Source organism: Tiliqua scincoides, chromosome 16 (assembly GCF_035046505.1).
Source record: "Tiliqua scincoides isolate rTilSci1 chromosome 16, rTilSci1.hap2, whole genome shotgun sequence".
NCBI lineage: Eukaryota > Metazoa > Chordata > Lepidosauria > Squamata > Scincidae > Tiliqua > Tiliqua scincoides.
In genome coordinates this window covers 6,808,957-6,826,803 of record NC_089836.1, presented here as the reverse complement: position 1 = coordinate 6,826,803, position 17,847 = coordinate 6,808,957, and the positions used below count along the sequence as shown (strand labels likewise).

The following is a 17,847-nucleotide window of genomic DNA, read 5'->3' as shown; positions in this document are numbered from 1 at the left end:
CAGACACAGGGGTAGAGCGGAGAGAGGGCACCTCACATGATACCCCTGGGGCACATCTGGAGCCCCCCTCCTTTATCAGCCGTGCCACAAGCTGCATGCCATTTTGGAAGGTCTCCCTTGCTCCAAATCCTCAGCCTCGCCAGCGCTTCGTGTCTGTCGGCCAAAACCCTCCTGGTACGCTGGCACCAGACCAGAACAAGGTGCCACCAAAGGGAATCTGTGCCCGATTCAATGCTGAATAATTACATTGCTGTTCTAATCCTCTGCCAGCCCTCCCATTCTGGGTCTCCGCCTTCCTCGCCTGTCCTAATTGCTTTCCCCCACTGCACGGTTCTCTGGTTGGGGCCACGAGCTTTCCAACAACGCCACCTGCTCTAGGGAAGCCGCCAGGAAATGGCAAAGACCAGGACCAACAGTCCTGGCTCCGGTAACATGCATGGAAAAGGTGGCCAGCCAAATCCCGAGTACGTCTGAAGTCCTGCAAGGGGGAAGAGCTGGGGAGGTGGTGGGCAGGAAACAGACCAAACCCCGCTCCTTCCCACAGCTTCGCCATTCCCCACAGCTATTTCTCCATCACACCCAATCACGATCCTTCAGAGGGGGGGCCTGTCGTTCACGTTTCTCATTTGTCACTGGAAGCCTTGCACCATTCTGGGATTTCGGATGCTCGCCTCCCAACTTCAGGGACCCCTCCCGGCTTTGGGGGCCCCCTTTCCTCTCCCCAAAACACACTAATGATAACATTAAACCTGTCATGGTTGGCAACCTTCAGTCTGGAAAGACGATGGTATAAGCCTGCAGCACCCGGTATTCCCAGGTGGTCTCCCATCCAAGTACTAACCAGGCCTGGCCCTGCTTAGCTTCCGAGATCATGGTATAAGCCTACAGCACCCGGTATTCCCAGGCGGTCTCCCATCCAAGTACTAACCAGGCCTGACCCTGCTTAGCTTCCGAGATCATGGCATAAGCCTACAGCACCCGGTATTCCCAGGCGGTCTCCCATCCAAGTACTAACCAGGCCTGACTCTGCTTAGCTTCCGAGATCAGATGAGATCAGGCATGTGTAGGGTAACAGTTGCTGCCAATTATCATCAATCCAATATAAAAGCAAGGAAGAACAAGACAGTGAGAGACACACACACAGAGGGACAGACAGGAGGATTCCAGCGACACCTTCAGTTCGTACAAAGATCACACACCTTGCCCTGTGAAATGTTTAGAGACCCTATCAGGAACCGAGGAAGCAGCTTCCCTCCAAGTCAGAGCCTCGGCCCTCCTGCTGCGGTGTGGTCAACCCTGAGTTAGTGGCAGCACCTCTTCCAGGTTCCGGACTCGGGGAGTCTTTCCCAGTCCTGCCTACAGGTGCAGCCAGAGACTGACCCCTGAGGTTCTCGGCACGCCAAGAAGGCGACTCTGTCGCTGAGCCAGGGCCCTCAGACTCTTGGTCTGCAGGGTTGCAGGCAGAGAGGGGTCTTTCCCAGACTGGCCTGCAGATTCCGCCAGAGGTGGGACCCAGGTTTCTCTGGACTCAGAGCAGAGCTCTGGCCCTGAATGGCCAAGCGTCGCTGACCAGCAACGCAGCCCTGGGACTGAGGGCTTCTCCTCCCTCTCTGGCCAAGGACGGACTGGGTCGGACCACCATCTCCCCACCCTGCTTGTGACCTCCCAAGAGTGCTTCTGTGGGGGACGGGGGACAGGGATGTCAAAGCTGACATGTCCAACACGCTTCTGTGGACCCACAAGAGCAACCCGGGGACTCACCTGCATGGGACTGCATGTGTTCCAGGAGGTTGTTGTAGAACTGGAACTGGATCCCGCAGGCCCCGCAGGTGTACGGCTCTGAAAGGGAGGGCAGAACGAGAGGGTCAGACATCCTGTTCGGAAACAGCATGTCCACTGGAGGGGAGGGGGCCTCTGTGCAACTCTTATCTCGGCCACCGAGGGCCACAGATGCAGGCCAGCTCCAGCTGGAGAAGCTGCACTGGGGTGGCCTGGCGCCTGCCTTCACCCCTCCCTTGATCCCCCTGGCCGGTTCGCACAACCAAAGTGAAGGGGGAGGGCCCCGGCTCAGCGGTACAGTCTCTGCTTTGCATGCGGAAATCCTAAGTCGGGTTCGGTTCCCGGCAGCACTTCCAGGCCAGCCTGGGAAAGACCCCTGTCTGGAGCCTGGACAGCCACTGCCAGGCCACAGCAGCGTGAGGGAGGCGGACCAAAGCTCTGACTCGGTAGAACAGCTTCCCCCGTTCCTGAGGGGAGCAGAAGTGCAGGGAGTCCCACGTGGGAGAGTCGCGCGACGGCTTCCTCCACTCCGTCCTCGGGGCGCCCATTTGGTTGTGCGAAGCGGCTCTGCTTGGGCTCCGCCGAGACCGGCTCCCGTCCTACAGAAACCTTCTTCAAAAGCAATAAACCGGAGCCTCTGGGAGGGTGTCTGCCGTTGAGTAGGAGCCTGAAACTCTCTGGACCTGAGGAAGCTGTTCCCAGAGTCCCCACAGATCTCCAGCCCCCCTTCAAACAGGCTGCTCCGCACGCTGGCCACACTCCCCTCCCAGAGCCCCTCTGGAATGCCATCCTTCACCTCTTCCTTCCACTTGAGCCAAGGGAGAACCTCCTTCCTCACAGAATCCTCTCCCCAACTGAAGCACCACCCAAGCCCCTGAAAACTGGAGCTGCAAATATCCATCCTGCTCCCTTTGACTCCCCCCCCTCCAAAAAAAAAAATCAACCCCAGGGCAGCACCACATCCCCAGCTACTTACACACTACGCTTCAGCTTATTTGAGCAACTTTCCCAAAGGCGCACTGAAGGAAGGAGCTAGATGCAACTTCAAACAGTAGCCGGTTTGCACAGACCCTGTCCTCCAATGAAGGGCTACCAGTTTGGGGGCGCTGAGCTCAGTGGGGGAGCTGAGAAGTTCTCAGCTTCTGTCCCTGGCAGCGTCTCCAGGCAGAGCTGGGATAGAGCCCCAAGTGTGAAACCCGCCAGTCGCCTCTGACCCAGTTGGACCAAGAGTCTGACTCAGGATGAGACCCCACCTCTCCTAACACGGAGAAGATAACCTTTGGACAAGTAATTCCAGCAGAGGGGCTGCAATTCAGGCCGCGTCATCTCCTGCGCCACTGATAAGTTGCTGTGTTCGCTTGCGTGGCTTTCGGAAGCCACAGAACCGAGTTACAGCCGCACCTGCGTTCACCGCTCGGACTGCGGAACGGACACCTAAAGTAACTAATTTGCAGGGGACACCAAACTGGGAGGGTCGCCACTATTGCTGAGGGCACAGATTCAGGAGGACCTCAACAGCCCAAGAGCTGGTTTGATCATCACAACCGACGACATTCAAAAGGAGAGAAGCACAAGGGGTGACACAAAGCACAGGAACCCAACAAGGCACACTTTTCACATCCGACTGAACGCAAGTGTGAGGACCAGAACTCCTTTTCCTTGGCTATGCTCTATGCTCAGCTGCAGTATCCAGCAGTCAAGAGTCACCAGGGCCCAGATGTTCCCAGCGACTGCATTTAAAGAGCTGGTTCATGTCACCCAGACTCTTGCAGCAGGGCACAAATAGTGTACGAACGGTGGTAGATATCCAAATAAAGAGAGGTGCCTGATAATGTGGGCCTAACTCTCACTGTGCTTCCCAGGACAGGCTCTGGGCCTGACGCTTCCTCTTGATTGAGGTCCTCTGGTACTTTTTTCCCCAGAGGCTACATGCAAGAGCTCCAGAGGCAGAAGTCCCAGCACCACACCTTGGTCCCCCCTCAACTACACTCCCACATTTTTAAAGGCTGTCAAAAGCCTTAAGCAAAAAAAGAACCACTATATCCACTTTAAAAAAATAACTTGAGGATGTAGGACAAGAACCCCCAACCACTGGTATGACCATAGACATGGCGCTGCCTGCGTCCCACTGCACACAGTCTGCAGGAGACAGGCTGCCACAAGCCAAGCCACACACACACACACACACAAAATCTGGGGACAACAATTCCACCCAGTCTTACTGGGTTAGGGGGAATCCCAAACGGGTGCACAGACAGTCCCTGCAAGAGGCCTCTTGCCCGCTCACACCACAAATACACCACACAGGTCAAGTGGACCTGATCCGGGACTTGGCAGAAACGGGAGCATTTAGGGAGGGGGGAGGGTCAGCTGCATAGGGCTTAAGAGGGGCTGGATGGAAAGACGGCCGCCTTAGACGCAACACCACAGTCAGCCGTCACACTTACTTTGCAAAAGCGGGAAAGGATTTGAAACCAGCGGACTGGCGGTTTCTGCAAAAAAGAAAGAGATTCAGACATTGAGACCAGAGAGAGACCCTGAGCTGGAGAGTCAAGGGGGGGGGGGGAGGCAGGCAAAGGGCAAAAAGAGAAAGCGTGCCCACTGCCTATGTGTTTTGGGGGGGGGGGTGCTACTGTTATACGGACTTGGTTAAGTCGAATCTCAGCACTGTGTTGATTTTATGGCAAACAGTTTGGTAAGATGTGGACTCAAAATCTGTAAAATCAGGAAGCGGCTGCTGCCTTGTTTGGGCCAAGTGGGGAGGTGTCACTGGGGAGGATGGAAGTGTTCTGCTGGTCTTCACAGTGACCACCAGGAATCAATTTTCCCTGCCCCAGAATGCTCCTCTAAGCAATGTAGTCAGGTCTGCGGTGGTGCTCTAGGGGACAGAAGCAGCTGACTGCTGCAGGGTTTGTTGGTGTCATCCTGCACCCCAAACGGGAATTCAACCCATCAAACGACACACCCCCCTCCCGAGCTAGACTAGCCCTCCAACATTCTGACCCCTACTGTGGAGGAAAAGGTAGGGACCCGTTTTGGCTTAGTCCAACAACTTCTCAACAAACTTCTCAGATCAGCAGACAAGTATAGAGAGACCATGGGGGGGATTCAGCCCCTTCTCTGTTGCCTGTCGTCATTGAGGTTCTGGAGGACACACACACCATCACAAGCAAGACTGGTGTGGGGGGGGGAGAGTTGACACCTGAGGGGTGGGAAGCAGGGGAGAAGGGAAGTGGATACTCCGCCTGGTGGGTGATACTCAAGGAATTGAGCAGACCAAGAGGCCGAAAGGGATGGGTTGACTTGCAAAACTTGCTGGGCTCGATCCTGGGTGCTAGGAAGAGAGCCCTCCCGCACCCTAGTGGACCACACAAAACAAGAGCGACTCTTCCCAACGGAGGGAGTGCCTCAGGCTGCGTCAGACTCTCATCTATCCAAGTTCAGTGCTGCCTGCTCTGGCTGGCAGGGTTGGAGGGGGGAGGCCATTCCCAGCACCTCCTACACCACCTCCTTTCCAGTGGGCATTGACCTGGGTCTACCCAGTTTTGTGCTGCCTGCACTGGACGGGCAGCAGATGCCCAGGAGTTGGAGAGGGGCCTGTGCACACTTTTCCCAACCCTGTCTAGGGGTGCTGCCAGGGACCAGATGTGGGACGTCATACACAAAGTGTCATTGAGCTCTCCTTTCCCCTAGCCTTGCCTGAAAAGAAGTCCTCCACCCACCAGCCCCACAAATATTACCCCCAGAAAGGAAGGGGGAAAAAACCCTTCCAGATGGCTGCATGGACCACTTGCCTACTCACAGGAATGGAGCCCACTGGTTGGTTGGCAACCTTCAGTCTCGAAAGACTATGGTCTAAGCCTACAGCACCCGGTATTCCCAGGCGGTCTCCCATCCAAGTACTAACCAGGCCTGACCCTGCTTAGCTTCCGAGATCAGACAAGATCAGGCATGTGCAGGGCACCAAATACTCTCCCCCCCCACACACACAGTGCCAGTAGCTGTTGCTTTATCACTCACACACACTTTCAGCTCTTGCCAGTCCTGTCTCCCTCCCTTCTAACTTCTTGACAGCCCACCAGGCACACGTTCAAGTCTCTTTCTGCAGCCAGAAAAGCCGATCAGCTTGGATTCAATACATCAATTAATCAACTGGGAGAAATTAAAGACTCCCAGAGATTAAAGACTCCCCTCCCCCTCAGCAGAATGGCAAATTATAACTCAACGTATCTTTTAGATAGCAGATGGGCAGGCAACACCTTGAGAGAGCCCCCCCATCTCGAACAGGAGAGAATGCCTCCTTCGCAGGCCACGCCAACCACGACACGTGGAGGCACCTTCTGAAAGCAAGGCCAAAAGGCTTCCCTTCTGCCAGAGTTCTCTTTCACCAACGTGCAGAATTCATCAACTAGTTTATTAACTAATGAATAGCTCTTTAGCTCGAACTTGCACAATTAAGGTCTCCACCTCAGCAATACCCGTCTTAAGCCCCTAAGAAGAAAGCCACCCTGCCACAGAGTGTGTAAGAAGCAGCCAGGGAGATAAGGCCTGCTCACCCTTCCAGCTCTCTTGCTGGCACACACAGTCTCGCCCCTACGCAGTGCTTTAGCGCAAAAGTCACAACGAAACACCACCTCTCCCCCACTTAAACTGGGTTGAGCCAGAGGACTCCAAGGGATTGCTTGCTGGTCTCCACTGACTGTGAAGTCAGACCACTGACCTCAAGCCATCTAGGCACATCCTGTGACTCGAGCTCTCCCATTCTGCATGGCGGCACCTCTACGGAGCCATGTCTGTCCCGTTTCACAGACTGGGCGGGTACGCAGAGACTCTGAACGCGTGATGTGGTACAGCCAGCCTCCTGGGACCGTATCACATCCAAACGGAGGAGGAGTGCGCAATCAAAGAATGAAGACTTTCCCTGGAAAGGCCAGCTTTCCGAAGCACAGAGAGTTCTGCTTGCCTCTCCCATCGGCATTCCAAGGAGGGCTATACCACACGCTTTTTCCGACAGGCTCCCAGCAGGACTCTAGCTGGCGAAGCGTAAGGGAACGGCTATGCTGACCGCTTGGCTGGCGGGACGCATGGGGGCTTGGCTCAGGAATAGCCGCAGTGGGTAGGAAACCGTTTGGGGATCAAAAGCTGCCCCACCTAGCAGCCACTTTCTTGCCTAAAGCCTGCAGGCCTGAACATAGTAACATGCAAAAGATGGGTGCCGGCAAGCCAGCCCAACCCACCAGCCCCAAGGCGGCCAGGAGTTTCAGGAAACGGCATATGAAACAGGCATAGCCAGTGCTACACACAGCCATGCCAGAGGACTGCAGTCAGCTTTGAAAAGGAGCTTGCGGGAGAGAAGTCCTGGGGAGAGCACATACTCACCACTGGAGTGCTGGGAGCTGCTGTTTGTCTCTTCGAAGTTGTTCTGCGCCTTGCCTTCCACTCTCCGGCTGAAAGCACTTTCTGCTGGGGAGGGGGGAAGGGGAGACAACAGCCCTGGTGAGAACTGATCCAGTGCAGAGAATGAGTCAGCAGTGCTCCCCTTGGGCCTCTGAGTCCTGCAGAGGGCACCTGTTTTGCTCCCATGGCCGGACAACGGGAAACTCCCTCCCCAGCTCTTGGCTTTTCTACACCTGTGTGACTTGGTCAGGGGAACCACGTCCATCATCCCGTAAGAATGTGTTGAGCAGACACGCAAGAAGGAGCTTGCTCACTCTCTCACCCCTTGAACACACCACTTGCACCCACCTATCTGAGACAGATATCTGAGATAGCCCATCTGAGATGGGAGCACCCGTCTCTCCGGGTGGGACTGGAGAAGACCCTTCTGTGTTAGAAACCCTGGAGAACCAGTGCTGGTCAGGGCAGACAGCAGCTCAATGGCTCTCCCTCCCTGCAAGGCAGCTCCCTACAAGCTCCCTAGAAGTGCACGAGAAAGAGTGTCAGAGGAGACCTCTCGAACCCATAGCAACGGGTAGCTAGGAGCCCAGTAGAGGGCAGAAGCCCACTTCTTGCTGGGTGAGGCAGGAGGGAAGGACCCCAGAAGGCTCCCAAGGGCAGTTATGCAGTCACTACTGGTACCTGTCGTGGCCTTGCTTCCCGGAGATCCAGAATTTGGTGCGCGGAACATCTGCGACTGGGACGCAGGAGGGACGCCGGAGGGAGTGCGGTGGAGGAGGGTGGAGCAGCGGATGATAGACGCCGGCGTTTTTTTGCCCGACTGGCCTGCTTGGCTCTTCACTGCCACGAAGAGTGGAGATCGAGAGTACTCTGGATGTGAACACTAAGAACTAGTGCCAGGATAGACAAGTCAATGCCCAGGATCTGCACCTGCTTGGGGCTTCGCCCCCCTTGCCAACGCATCCTGCTCCCTCCCACGCCCTTTCACGGACCGCCTCCCCCCACCCAGCAGCTGAGAAGCCTCCAACATCCCCCAACACATCCAGAGGACCCCTGCGGCTCGCCTGGGGGGCAAACCCTGACAGCGGGTGAGATTCCCAAGGGCTGGGGCAGGGCTGTTGCTCAGTGGGCCTCCAGGGACCAGTTCTGGATGCAGGAAGCTGCCCTTGGCCTGCCTATCTCCGTATTGCCAACACACTGACTGGCAGGGGCTCTCCAGGGTTTCAGGCAGAGAAGGGTCTCTCCCTGGCTTTGCCACCAGAGATCTTTTAGTTGGAGAAGGGACAATGAGCTCGGGCCCACCCCCAGGCACTTGGTGCACACCCCCTGATGCCGAGCCAGACCCGCGGTGTCGCCCAGCTTGGAATGGCAGCAGTTTGCCAGGGCTTCAGGCAAGGGATGCCAACAAGGCCCGAGCCTGGACTGCTAAATTCCCAACCCTCGGAAAATGCCAGCGTGCCCCTTTTGCAGGCGGTACTAAGGTCTGCAGCTTAACCCCTGAATTATGTTTCAGCAGCAGAGAGGGGAGACATTACCAGACTGAGACCCTCCCCGTTACACTCGTACCCCGGCCAAACGACTTCTTCTGCCTCCAGGGGGCTATTGGTTTTCCCCTCTTGCTTTGCAACCCCCTCCACTGTGCCCAAGGGCCAAACCCCTGCCTAACTTACTAGCGCACTGCAGGCCAAGAAGGAAGGCAGAGCCCTCAGAACATTTCCGTTTAGGAACACAAACGGGACATGAAAGTACGCAAGCCCGTGGGCCCTAAAACGAACCAGCAACAGGACTCGCTTGCAAACCAGAGTTGACCAAACCAAAGTTGCCACCAGCTTTTTGGCTCAGATCATCACCGTCTGCAACGGGCTCCACATCAAACCCACCAAGGACGCTGGATCCCCAGATAGTGAGCAGAGCCCCCCCCCCAATGCAACATCCGTGGCTGGATACTTACTGATGGGGGCATGAAGAGCTACGTGCTCCTGGTAGGGAGTGTAGTATTTGTACTGCTTGCCGCAGAATTCACACGTGTAGTTCCCGGTTTCTGCAAAGGACAGACAAGACGTCTTGGTCAGAAGGAGGGGGGGTCTGCTCAGACTTCCTCTGGAGAGGAAAAGTGCAGGACAGAGAGGGACTGGGGTGGGGGCTCAATATCCCTGAGGGGCAGCCAGAGGCCCTCACCATCCTGGAGACAAGGATACTGGGAGCCAAACACCCTTTGTCGGGGGTCCCAACCTGTCTCTACACCAGGGGCTCAGCCTGGAGTCCCTGCATAGAGCCCGGCTGGTAACCACACACTGTATGACGTCGAAAGCGGGTTAATTACTTAAGTTGCAAACTCTGTAAGTCATACTTGGACCAATCTTCTGAAAGGGTTCGGGCTCCTCTTCCTTCACCTCGTCCTTGGCGATGATGGCTTGATCGTAGGGGTCTGCCAGGGGGAGAGAAGCGAGAGGAGATGAGAAGGGCCCAAGGCCTCCCCAAACCGACCCCAGAGACAAGCGAGGGCAGGCCACGAGCAGCATTGCAGAGCTGGGACCTTTGTGAATAAAACCCTCTCTCAAGCTCGGGGCAAGGTTTTAAGAGAGAGGAAGGCAGATCTGCAAATCAGGCGTGGCAGGTTTCAGTCCTCAGAGCTGCCTGTCATCCAGAAGCCCCTGACCCGACCACCAACACCCCCTCACTCACCATCCACTGCATGGAGGTCTCGATGCTCCTGGAAACAGCTGTAGTATTTGTACTTTTTACCGCAAATATCACACGTGTACCGAAAATTGTCTGCAAACGAGAAGAGAGAGAGTACAAGGGTTGCGAAGCCCTCGGGGGAAGAGCCAAGTCCTTCAAGAGGCCGTCTGTGTCGCTGGCCTCCAAAAGCCTCCACAGGAGTCATATATCCCCCCCCCGTGCTATACCCAAGTGTACCATTTTCCAAAAACTATAGCCTCACAATCATCACCGCATGGTGGCAACAGCCAGCTTCCTCCCCCCCCCAAGTGCCTTCAGAATGATGTCATGTCAGCGATCACCAAAACTTTCAGCGCTGGGACATTTTTTTAAATGACACTCTGTCGGAACCCTCAGCTTTAGGAGACTAAGAACAAAACAGTTTCACCTCTCCAGGTGCTCAATGCTTTGTTTTCGCCCTTTTTATTATGTTTGGGGGGGGGGCTGCCTTCTGAAGCGAGGGTCACCGTCTCTGGAGATACCGCCAGGGTCTAACTCTGGGAACTTCTGCCTGACTGGAGCAACAGCCCCCCCACCCATCTGGGATTCCCATTCATACTCACTGCCTTGGGACGCCCCTTCACCCGACGTGGCTTCCGTGTCTGCGCAGAGAGAAAGCCCGGCTTTAGAAGCTGCATCAAAAATCCAACAGCAGGGTTCTGTTCACCAGCTGGCCCTGCCCAAATTCTCATGCGCTATGCAACTTTGACAGCCAAACCTCCCCCCCCCCCCACACACACCTCACCAGACCTCCCATTTTGCCAGGTTTTAAAGGCACTGGTGTTTAGCGGCTACCCTGACTTTGGGGGGCTTCTGCTGCGACGTTTTATGCCAGTGCCATTTACGCAACGCTGTGCTTTCAGTCAAAGATGCTGACCGCTTGCTCAGTCAACTGGTTTTGCCAATTTCCTTGCTTTGATTTCACCGGTTCCAACTGTCTTTCCTCCAAGCAGTTCAGGACGGTTGTACCTGGCTCCTCCCCATCAAGATGTCCTCTTAGCAACCCTGAGAGGTCGGTCAGGCTAAGAGATATGCGACTGGCCTGAGGACCACTTCGTGGCTCAGTGGAGATTAGAACCTGGGACCTTCTGGCCCAAGTCCAAGCATTCCTCCACATGCCTTTGATTTCATAGGCTGTGGGCTGCCTGGAAGGCAGTTTTCGCAGGGCATCTGGGCACACTCGTGCTGTCTGGCTCTCTGATTCTGGGATGTGCGTGTTCAAGGAGCAGGGCTGCTTTCTGCAGTGCACGGCATTTCACAGTCCCACAGAAAGGAGAACTTCAGCTGCAGCAATGCTGGAAGGCCCCTGATGGTGAACACACACTCTGCTGCAGGACGAACACCTGAATCCCAAGGCGTCCTGGGAAAAATATCTCCCCTGAAACAGTTCTACATGCAAAAACACAGGCAACCGTACCTCGGTGTGCTCGCACGTGAGTCTGGAAGCAGTTATAATACTTGTATTTCTTTCCACATATTCCACATTCGTAAGACCCTGGAACACAGAAGCACAAACAAGGTGCTTTTCAGATTGGGGGGGGGGGGCAAGCAAAGTGACACTCTGATCCCAGGTCCCACAACCTACATCCTGTTTAAGCCAACCTCTTGGCTTAAGAGGTACGGCTGCCGCGTCTGCAACCTAAGAGGAACGGCTAAAATACTGGGAGGCTGTCTCAAACGCTGCCAGTTAGTGCTGACAATATAGAGTGACCCAAGGCCTGACTCAGTAGGGCAGTTTCAGATTTCAATATCTTGCCTAATCCTGTGCATTTTAATTTCGATGCCCATTATTAAATGATAACAAATGGAAGGACAATACAAAAAAAAATATCCTTCCCAAAAGTACTAGAACAATTTGGGGAGGGTGGGGGAGAAGTAGGAAAAAAATAGAAGGCACTGCCAAAAAAGGAGAAATGCAAGGAGGGGGTTAGAATAGTCAAATGTGAGATTAAAGGACCAAAGATTGATAGAGGTCCCCATGAATGGAACACAGTGAAGGTAACAGTGAAGACCTGATCCATGCCGGGGCAGGAGCCCAGTGAAAGCTGCAAGGGGTTTCCGAAAAGGAAGAAGCCACATGCATTTCACTGAGCCCCAGACTTCTGGACAACAGGAGGTTCATTGGAGACACGGCCACATTTAATGCAACGGCACACCCTCAAAGTGGCTGCCTTCTGTTGATTTTTCTGATCACAAGCTAGCACCTTTCCAGAATTCAGCAGACGGCTGTTCTCTCCGACTCTGCAGCTACAGAGCAGGGCCAGGAGAGGGCGCTCTCACGCAGCTCTCGGGAACGCAACTGTACAGAGCCCATCACATGAACATTCCTACAAAAAGCTGGACCTCTGTACGCATGCACACAGGCTGTGCTCTCTTGCAGGCTCCTAGAAGCGTGGCCAGGATGGAACAGAGGCAGGTTCGAGGCATCCCCCGCGACCGCAAGCGACGGAGGTTCCCACAGTCCACATTCTGCCAAAGGCCGGTGAGGAAAACGGCTTCTGCCAGAATGGAAGCCCTTCCGCAGTGGCTGAAAAGTCACCTTGATTGGGACGCTTTAAAAAAAAAGACTTGCCCTTCCCGAAGGTTTTAAAGACACGTTTCAAGAGATGATGCGTTTGTTTATAAACTTAGAACAAACACACATAATTTGCTCATTCTAAGTAGAAAGCTTAGAGTCTACAGGCTGACTTTGCCCGTTTCTCACATCCCGGAATACGAAGATTAAATTAAGCGACGTAGAGCCTCCAGCTTCAGAGGCAGTACATCTCCTGAGCACCACAAATCAGAGAGGGTCTAACATAAGAACGGCCCCACTGGATCAGGCCATAGGCCCATCTAGTCCAGCTTCCTGTATCTCACAGTGGCCCACCAAATGCCCCAGGGAGCACACCAGATAACAAGAGACCTGCAAAGCTTCCTGGGAATTGTAGTTAAGAACATAAGAACAGCCCCACTGGATCAGGCCATAGGCCCATCTAGTCCAGCTTCCTGTATCTCACAGCGGCCCACCAAATGCCCCAGGGAGCACACCAGATAACGAGAGACCTGCATCCTGGTGCCCTCCCTTGCATCTGACATAGCCCGTTTCTAAAATCAGGAGGTTGCACATACACATCATGGCTTGTAACCCGTAATGGATTTTTGGGCTTCCCGGAGGTGCCTGTTGGGAAACGGGGATACTGGCTTTGATGGTGCTGCAAGGCTGGTCTCAAGTCTTTATTCAAGAGCCCATTCTGTGAGTAAGCCAGAATCCCGCCATTAAGGGGATGGCTTCTCCCTGCTGGATGGCCCGGACAGCTGGTCACCCAGAGATCTACTGCTTCTGAACATGCAGGCTCTAGCCTCTTGCCACCCTTAAGAGCCATCCTATCTAGTGGCCATGCAGAAGAAAAACCACCCCAGCGCAACCCTCCGGCTGTTTGCAAGTCCCCCCCGCCCCACTCTACCCCACCACATCCCCCTATCCAGGAAAAGGTTAAGCCAAGCGACCACCGACCTAGCTTACCAAGCGTCTGCTGGTTGCGGACCCCGCCGATCACCACGCAGATCTCGGCCGGCACCTCTCCCACCCCATCCTTCATGTTCTTCTTGGACTCTTTGGGGTCGTCCTGCCAGATCACCTCCTGGATGAAGTCGTCGGGGATCTCCGTCTTCACCTTCACGTCCGTCATGGTCGCCGTCTCCTCGCTCGGCGAGGACTGGGAGGCTGCCGAATCGGAGCCCTCGGCCTTCATGCTTTTCTGGGTCCTCTTCAAGCGCTCCCTGGGTTGGCAGGAGGAAAAAGGAACACAAATTCTCACATTAACACCAAGTTCAAGAAGCTCAAGGCGTTTACTATGGTCCAAAGTGGTCTGGTTTATTCATTGGAACACAGGTAGACCCTTGACTTTCTGGCCACTGACAACCCAAAGGGGAAAAAAAAAACACACTATCAAGACCACCACAAAATAATACCATAAAAGATGAAAAGCTAGCAATGAAGAATTAAGTTTGAGCCATCAGGGTTACAGTCCCAGCTTGAGCATTCACACAGTGTTTGTGGCAGCAGACCCCCAACCCACCAGCCCTATAAAGCCCCAGTTTCCAGGCTCACTCTCCAGTTCCAAGCACTGCAGCTCATCTCCGGGAGAGAGATGAACCCCATGTCCCTGCTCCCCTTAGACCCCTGCCTTATTTTGGCCATGCAGCCACTTCTGGGGTACTGGGATTGAACGGGCTTCGCCTGGGGTCCCAGAACCCAACTGCCTGGAGCCAGATCTTAACCAAGGCCCAGGAGGGAAGTCGCCAGAGATGTGGAAGATCAAATAGCAGCACCTAGAATTGTTAGGCACTGTTCAAACATTTAAAAAAAATTAGCAAGAGCCTCCCTGCAGGCTTGCAATCTGAGAAGTAAACAGAAGATATGGAGGCTGGGGGGAGAGAAACCATTGCAAATTCAATGATGCAAGAGCAGATTAAAATGTAAACAGGTATAAAGTTATATAGAAGTAGCAGCAGGAGTCAAAAAGGGGTCCCTGGCAGGCTCCTTCCTCCTTCAAGACAGGATCTCAGTGAGCCAGTGATGGGGACAGCCTTCAGGAGCTGCTTCCCATTGCTGGAGATTACACAGAGTAGAACACCTCCAGGGCCTGACTCAGCAGCACATGGGCTCCATGCACACCCATGATCTATAGCACACTGCTGTTGTAGATGTGCTGCTCCATATGCCCGTCAGAGACTTTGAGAGGCTTGTTTGGCGCGATTTTAAGATGTGTTTGTGAACCACCTGGAGTTGTGGGAGAGGCAGGAATAAAATGTCTTAAATAAATAAATGCTGGAGTTAATTATTTTCTACCTCCCTCTCCACACATGCTTTTCCCAGACCATGCAGCCCTCTGAACGTACAGCTGGTGCATGCTGGGCTTCGGCCCTTTGAAATCAAGGCTTTTTCTGGCGCATTTCAGAGATTAATTCTGAAGCTCGCATTATAGGGCCTACACGAGTGCGCAGAATGTATTGATATGGTCTGAAGAAGCATTCAATAAATTGACGTGTGGCTGTACAATGAAAAAACAGGAGCATGATGGAATGGTCTGGAAAGCAGAAGCAAAAAGGGAAGCGGGTCGAACACCACACTTTCTAACATGCCTTGAGCCGCTGGACTTGCCTATCTTAAAAAAATTAAAAGATGGGACGCTCACTATAGGGGCCCAGGCAAAGCTCTCCCAGGGATTTGTTCCATGGTCTCAGGGGCCTTACGGAAACATTTCTGCTTTTCCTAGCCTAAATGCTAGCCTTCCTGGAAAAGTGGGATTCACAAACCACATCTGGGGAGCCCGGAGGTTGAGGGGGCTCTTAAACAAAAGAGTGGTGGTGAATCTGCCGCTTCCCAACTCCCTATCCCGGAGACCCAGTACAAAAACCCTCCACCCAGCTGCAGGTGCCCGCTGGAGCCAGCCATGAGAGGCCAGCCCTGCCACGTCCCCCAAGACACACAGATGCCACCCTGAATGGCTGGGAAAAAGTGCAGGGCAGAAACGTACGAGATGAACAAGTCGGATAAGCTTACAAAGCCCAACCCTTAGAACCTGGGCCTTGCTCCCCCACAGCCGTCCAAGGTGGAGAGAAAGAAGAATCAATATTTTCAAAGTTTCATCTAAATTTGCTAAGAACCGGTCAAGCAACATTTCCATCGCTGAGCCACAGTTCTGCACGTCTCGCGAGAGGTGCAAGGAATCTGGCAGCTACCTGCTGGTGGACGCTCTCGTCCCGACGCTGCTGCTCCCTTCAGCCTGGGGAAAAGACAGAAACAAAGACCGATCAGGTTTTGCTGGCCAGCTGATCCCTTCGTTTTAAAGCACAGAAGTTTTTATTTGCAAAGCTCCCAAATTTTTAAGCAGGGCTGCGCGAAACGGAAAGTTTCACTTCAAAGAATACACCTCCGTTTCCGTCTCACGAGCTTGGGCTGAGGTTACGGTCGGGGACGGGGGCTGAGGGGCTGCCTCAAAACCTCCACACAGCAAAGGTGGGGTCTCAAGGGGAATCTGAAGGAAGCAACGGGGGGTTGAGGTGTCAGGGAGGGGGTTCTAGGTATAAAGGCCAGTCAGGGAGAAAGGGCAAGCTGGAGAGCAGGAGACCTTTGGCAGGCCGAGGGTGGTGGGCCTGGAAAATGTCACAGACATGGACATGTGGGGATATTCAGGATGGAACCAGGCTGTAGAGAACATAAGAACAGCCCCACTGGATCAGGCCATAGGCCCATCTAGTCCAGCTTCCTGCATCTCACAGCGGCCCACCAAATGCCCCAGGGAGCACACCTGATAACAAGAGACCTGCAAGGCTTCCTGGGAATTGTAGTTTAAGAACATAAGAACAGCCCCAGTGGGTCAGGCCAAAGGCCCATCTAGTCCAGCTTCCTGTATCTCACAGCGGCCCACCAGATGCCCCAGGGAACACACCTGATAACAAGAGACCTGCAAGGCTTCCTGGGAATTGTAGTTAGGAACCTAAGAACAGCCCCACTGGATCAGGCCATAGGCCCATCTAGTCCAGCTTCCTGTATCTCACAGCGGCCCACCAGATGCCCCAGGGAACACACCTGATAACAAGAGACCTGCAAGGCTTCCTGGGAATTGTAGTTAAGAACATAAGAACAGCCCCACTGGATCAGGCCATAGGCCCATCTAGTCCAGCTTCCTGTATCTCACAGCGGCCCACCAGATGCCCCAGGGAACACACCTGATAACACGAGACCTGCAAGGCTTCCTGGGAATTGTAGTTAAGAACATAAGAACAGCCCCAGTGGGTCAGGCCAAAGGCCCATCTAGTCCAGCTTCCTGTATCACACAGTGGCCCACCAAATGCCCCAGGGAGCACACCAGATAACAAGAGACCTGCAAGGCTTCCTGGGAATTGTAGTTAGGAACCTAAGAACAGCCCCACTGGATCAGGCCATAGGCCCATCTGGTCCAGCTTCCTGTATCTCACAGCGGCCCACCAAATGCCCCAGGGAGCACACCAGATCACAAGAGACCTCATCCTGGTGCCCTCCCTTGCATCTGGCATTCTGACATAACCCATTTCTAAAATCAGGAGGTTGCGCATACACATCATGGCTTGTAACCCGTAATGGATTTTTCCTCCAGAAACTTGTCCAATCCCCTTTTAAAGGCATCCAGGCCAGACGCCATCACCACATCCTGCGGCAAGGAGTTCCACAGACCAACCACACACTGAGTAAAGAAATATTTTCTTTTGTCTGTTCTAACTCTCCTAACACTCAATTTGAGTGGATGTCCCCTGGTCCGGAGGTTAACATTGAACAGACTGTGCAAGATCCAGGAACAGACAGGAAGGGATTTACAAGTGGCTTCAGGATCAAGGTAGACTGCCTTTAAACATGGAGCTTCCACCTAGCCACCAGCCAGCGATAGACCCTTTCTCCCCCTCTTTCATGAGTTGATCAAATCCCCTTTTCTCCTTACTCTGACGTGTTCCTCTAAAGAAAAAAAAATACACACATTCACACTTCAAACACTCAATTTTTATTTTTTTTAAATTTTGGAATTTGGGCAAACGTATATCAGGAGACAACCAGCCACAGTCCACATTTTTGACTCCCCCCTCCCTCCACGAATGGCAGAAACCAGCCAATTGACGGACTGAGAGGAGAGCAGGTTCGCTAGAATAACTCCCTTTTTTAATTTAAATGCTAATGCACTGAATTAAAATTTAATAACTGAGGAAATTGAAAAGCCAAGCAGGAATATTGGAAATAAATCCAAGCAGAAACAGCTGAAATTAAAAATTCTAGAGAGTGGGAGTACAGAAGCCGGGCTGTCTTATACGATTACATTTTTCCCCCCAGAACGAAGGAGGGAGGGGGGAAAAAATCCCATCTCTGGCCAGCCTTAGGCTAGTAAATCGAAAGCTGGGTGATTTATTGTCCAATTTTCCTGGGGAGGGGAGGGG

At 53.7% G+C, this 17,847-nt stretch overlaps 1 protein-coding gene and 1 pseudogene across 14 annotated transcripts in view; both read right to left on the bottom strand.

Moving 5' to 3' along the window:
- The window catches only part of ZNF618 (zinc finger protein 618), a 55,384-nt gene that overhangs the window by 4,916 nt on the left and 32,621 nt on the right, over positions 1 to 17,847 (bottom strand). Inside the window, exons 2-12 of one of the 14 annotated variants that reach the window (XM_066610832.1) lie at positions 15,625 to 15,668; positions 13,394 to 13,659; positions 11,315 to 11,392; positions 10,461 to 10,529; positions 9,862 to 9,951; positions 9,500 to 9,604; positions 9,128 to 9,217; positions 7,858 to 8,046; positions 7,159 to 7,242; positions 4,227 to 4,271; positions 1,762 to 1,839 (exon numbers count right to left, since the gene is read on the bottom strand). In XM_066610832.1, coding sequence (XP_066466929.1) covers positions 1,762 to 1,839; positions 4,227 to 4,271; positions 7,159 to 7,242; positions 7,858 to 8,046; positions 9,128 to 9,217; positions 9,500 to 9,604; positions 9,862 to 9,951; positions 10,461 to 10,529; positions 11,315 to 11,392; positions 13,394 to 13,659; positions 15,625 to 15,668 — 1,138 coding nt within the window. The remainder of the gene's footprint in view (positions 1 to 1,761; positions 1,840 to 4,226; positions 4,272 to 7,158; positions 7,243 to 7,857; positions 8,047 to 9,127; positions 9,218 to 9,499; positions 9,605 to 9,861; positions 9,952 to 10,460; positions 10,530 to 11,314; positions 11,393 to 13,393; positions 13,660 to 15,624; positions 15,669 to 17,847) is intronic. The other 13 variants (XM_066610833.1, XM_066610835.1, XM_066610836.1 and 10 more) reach the window with 13 other exon arrangements.
- Positions 967 to 1,083, bottom strand: LOC136635740 (5S ribosomal RNA; annotated as a pseudogene).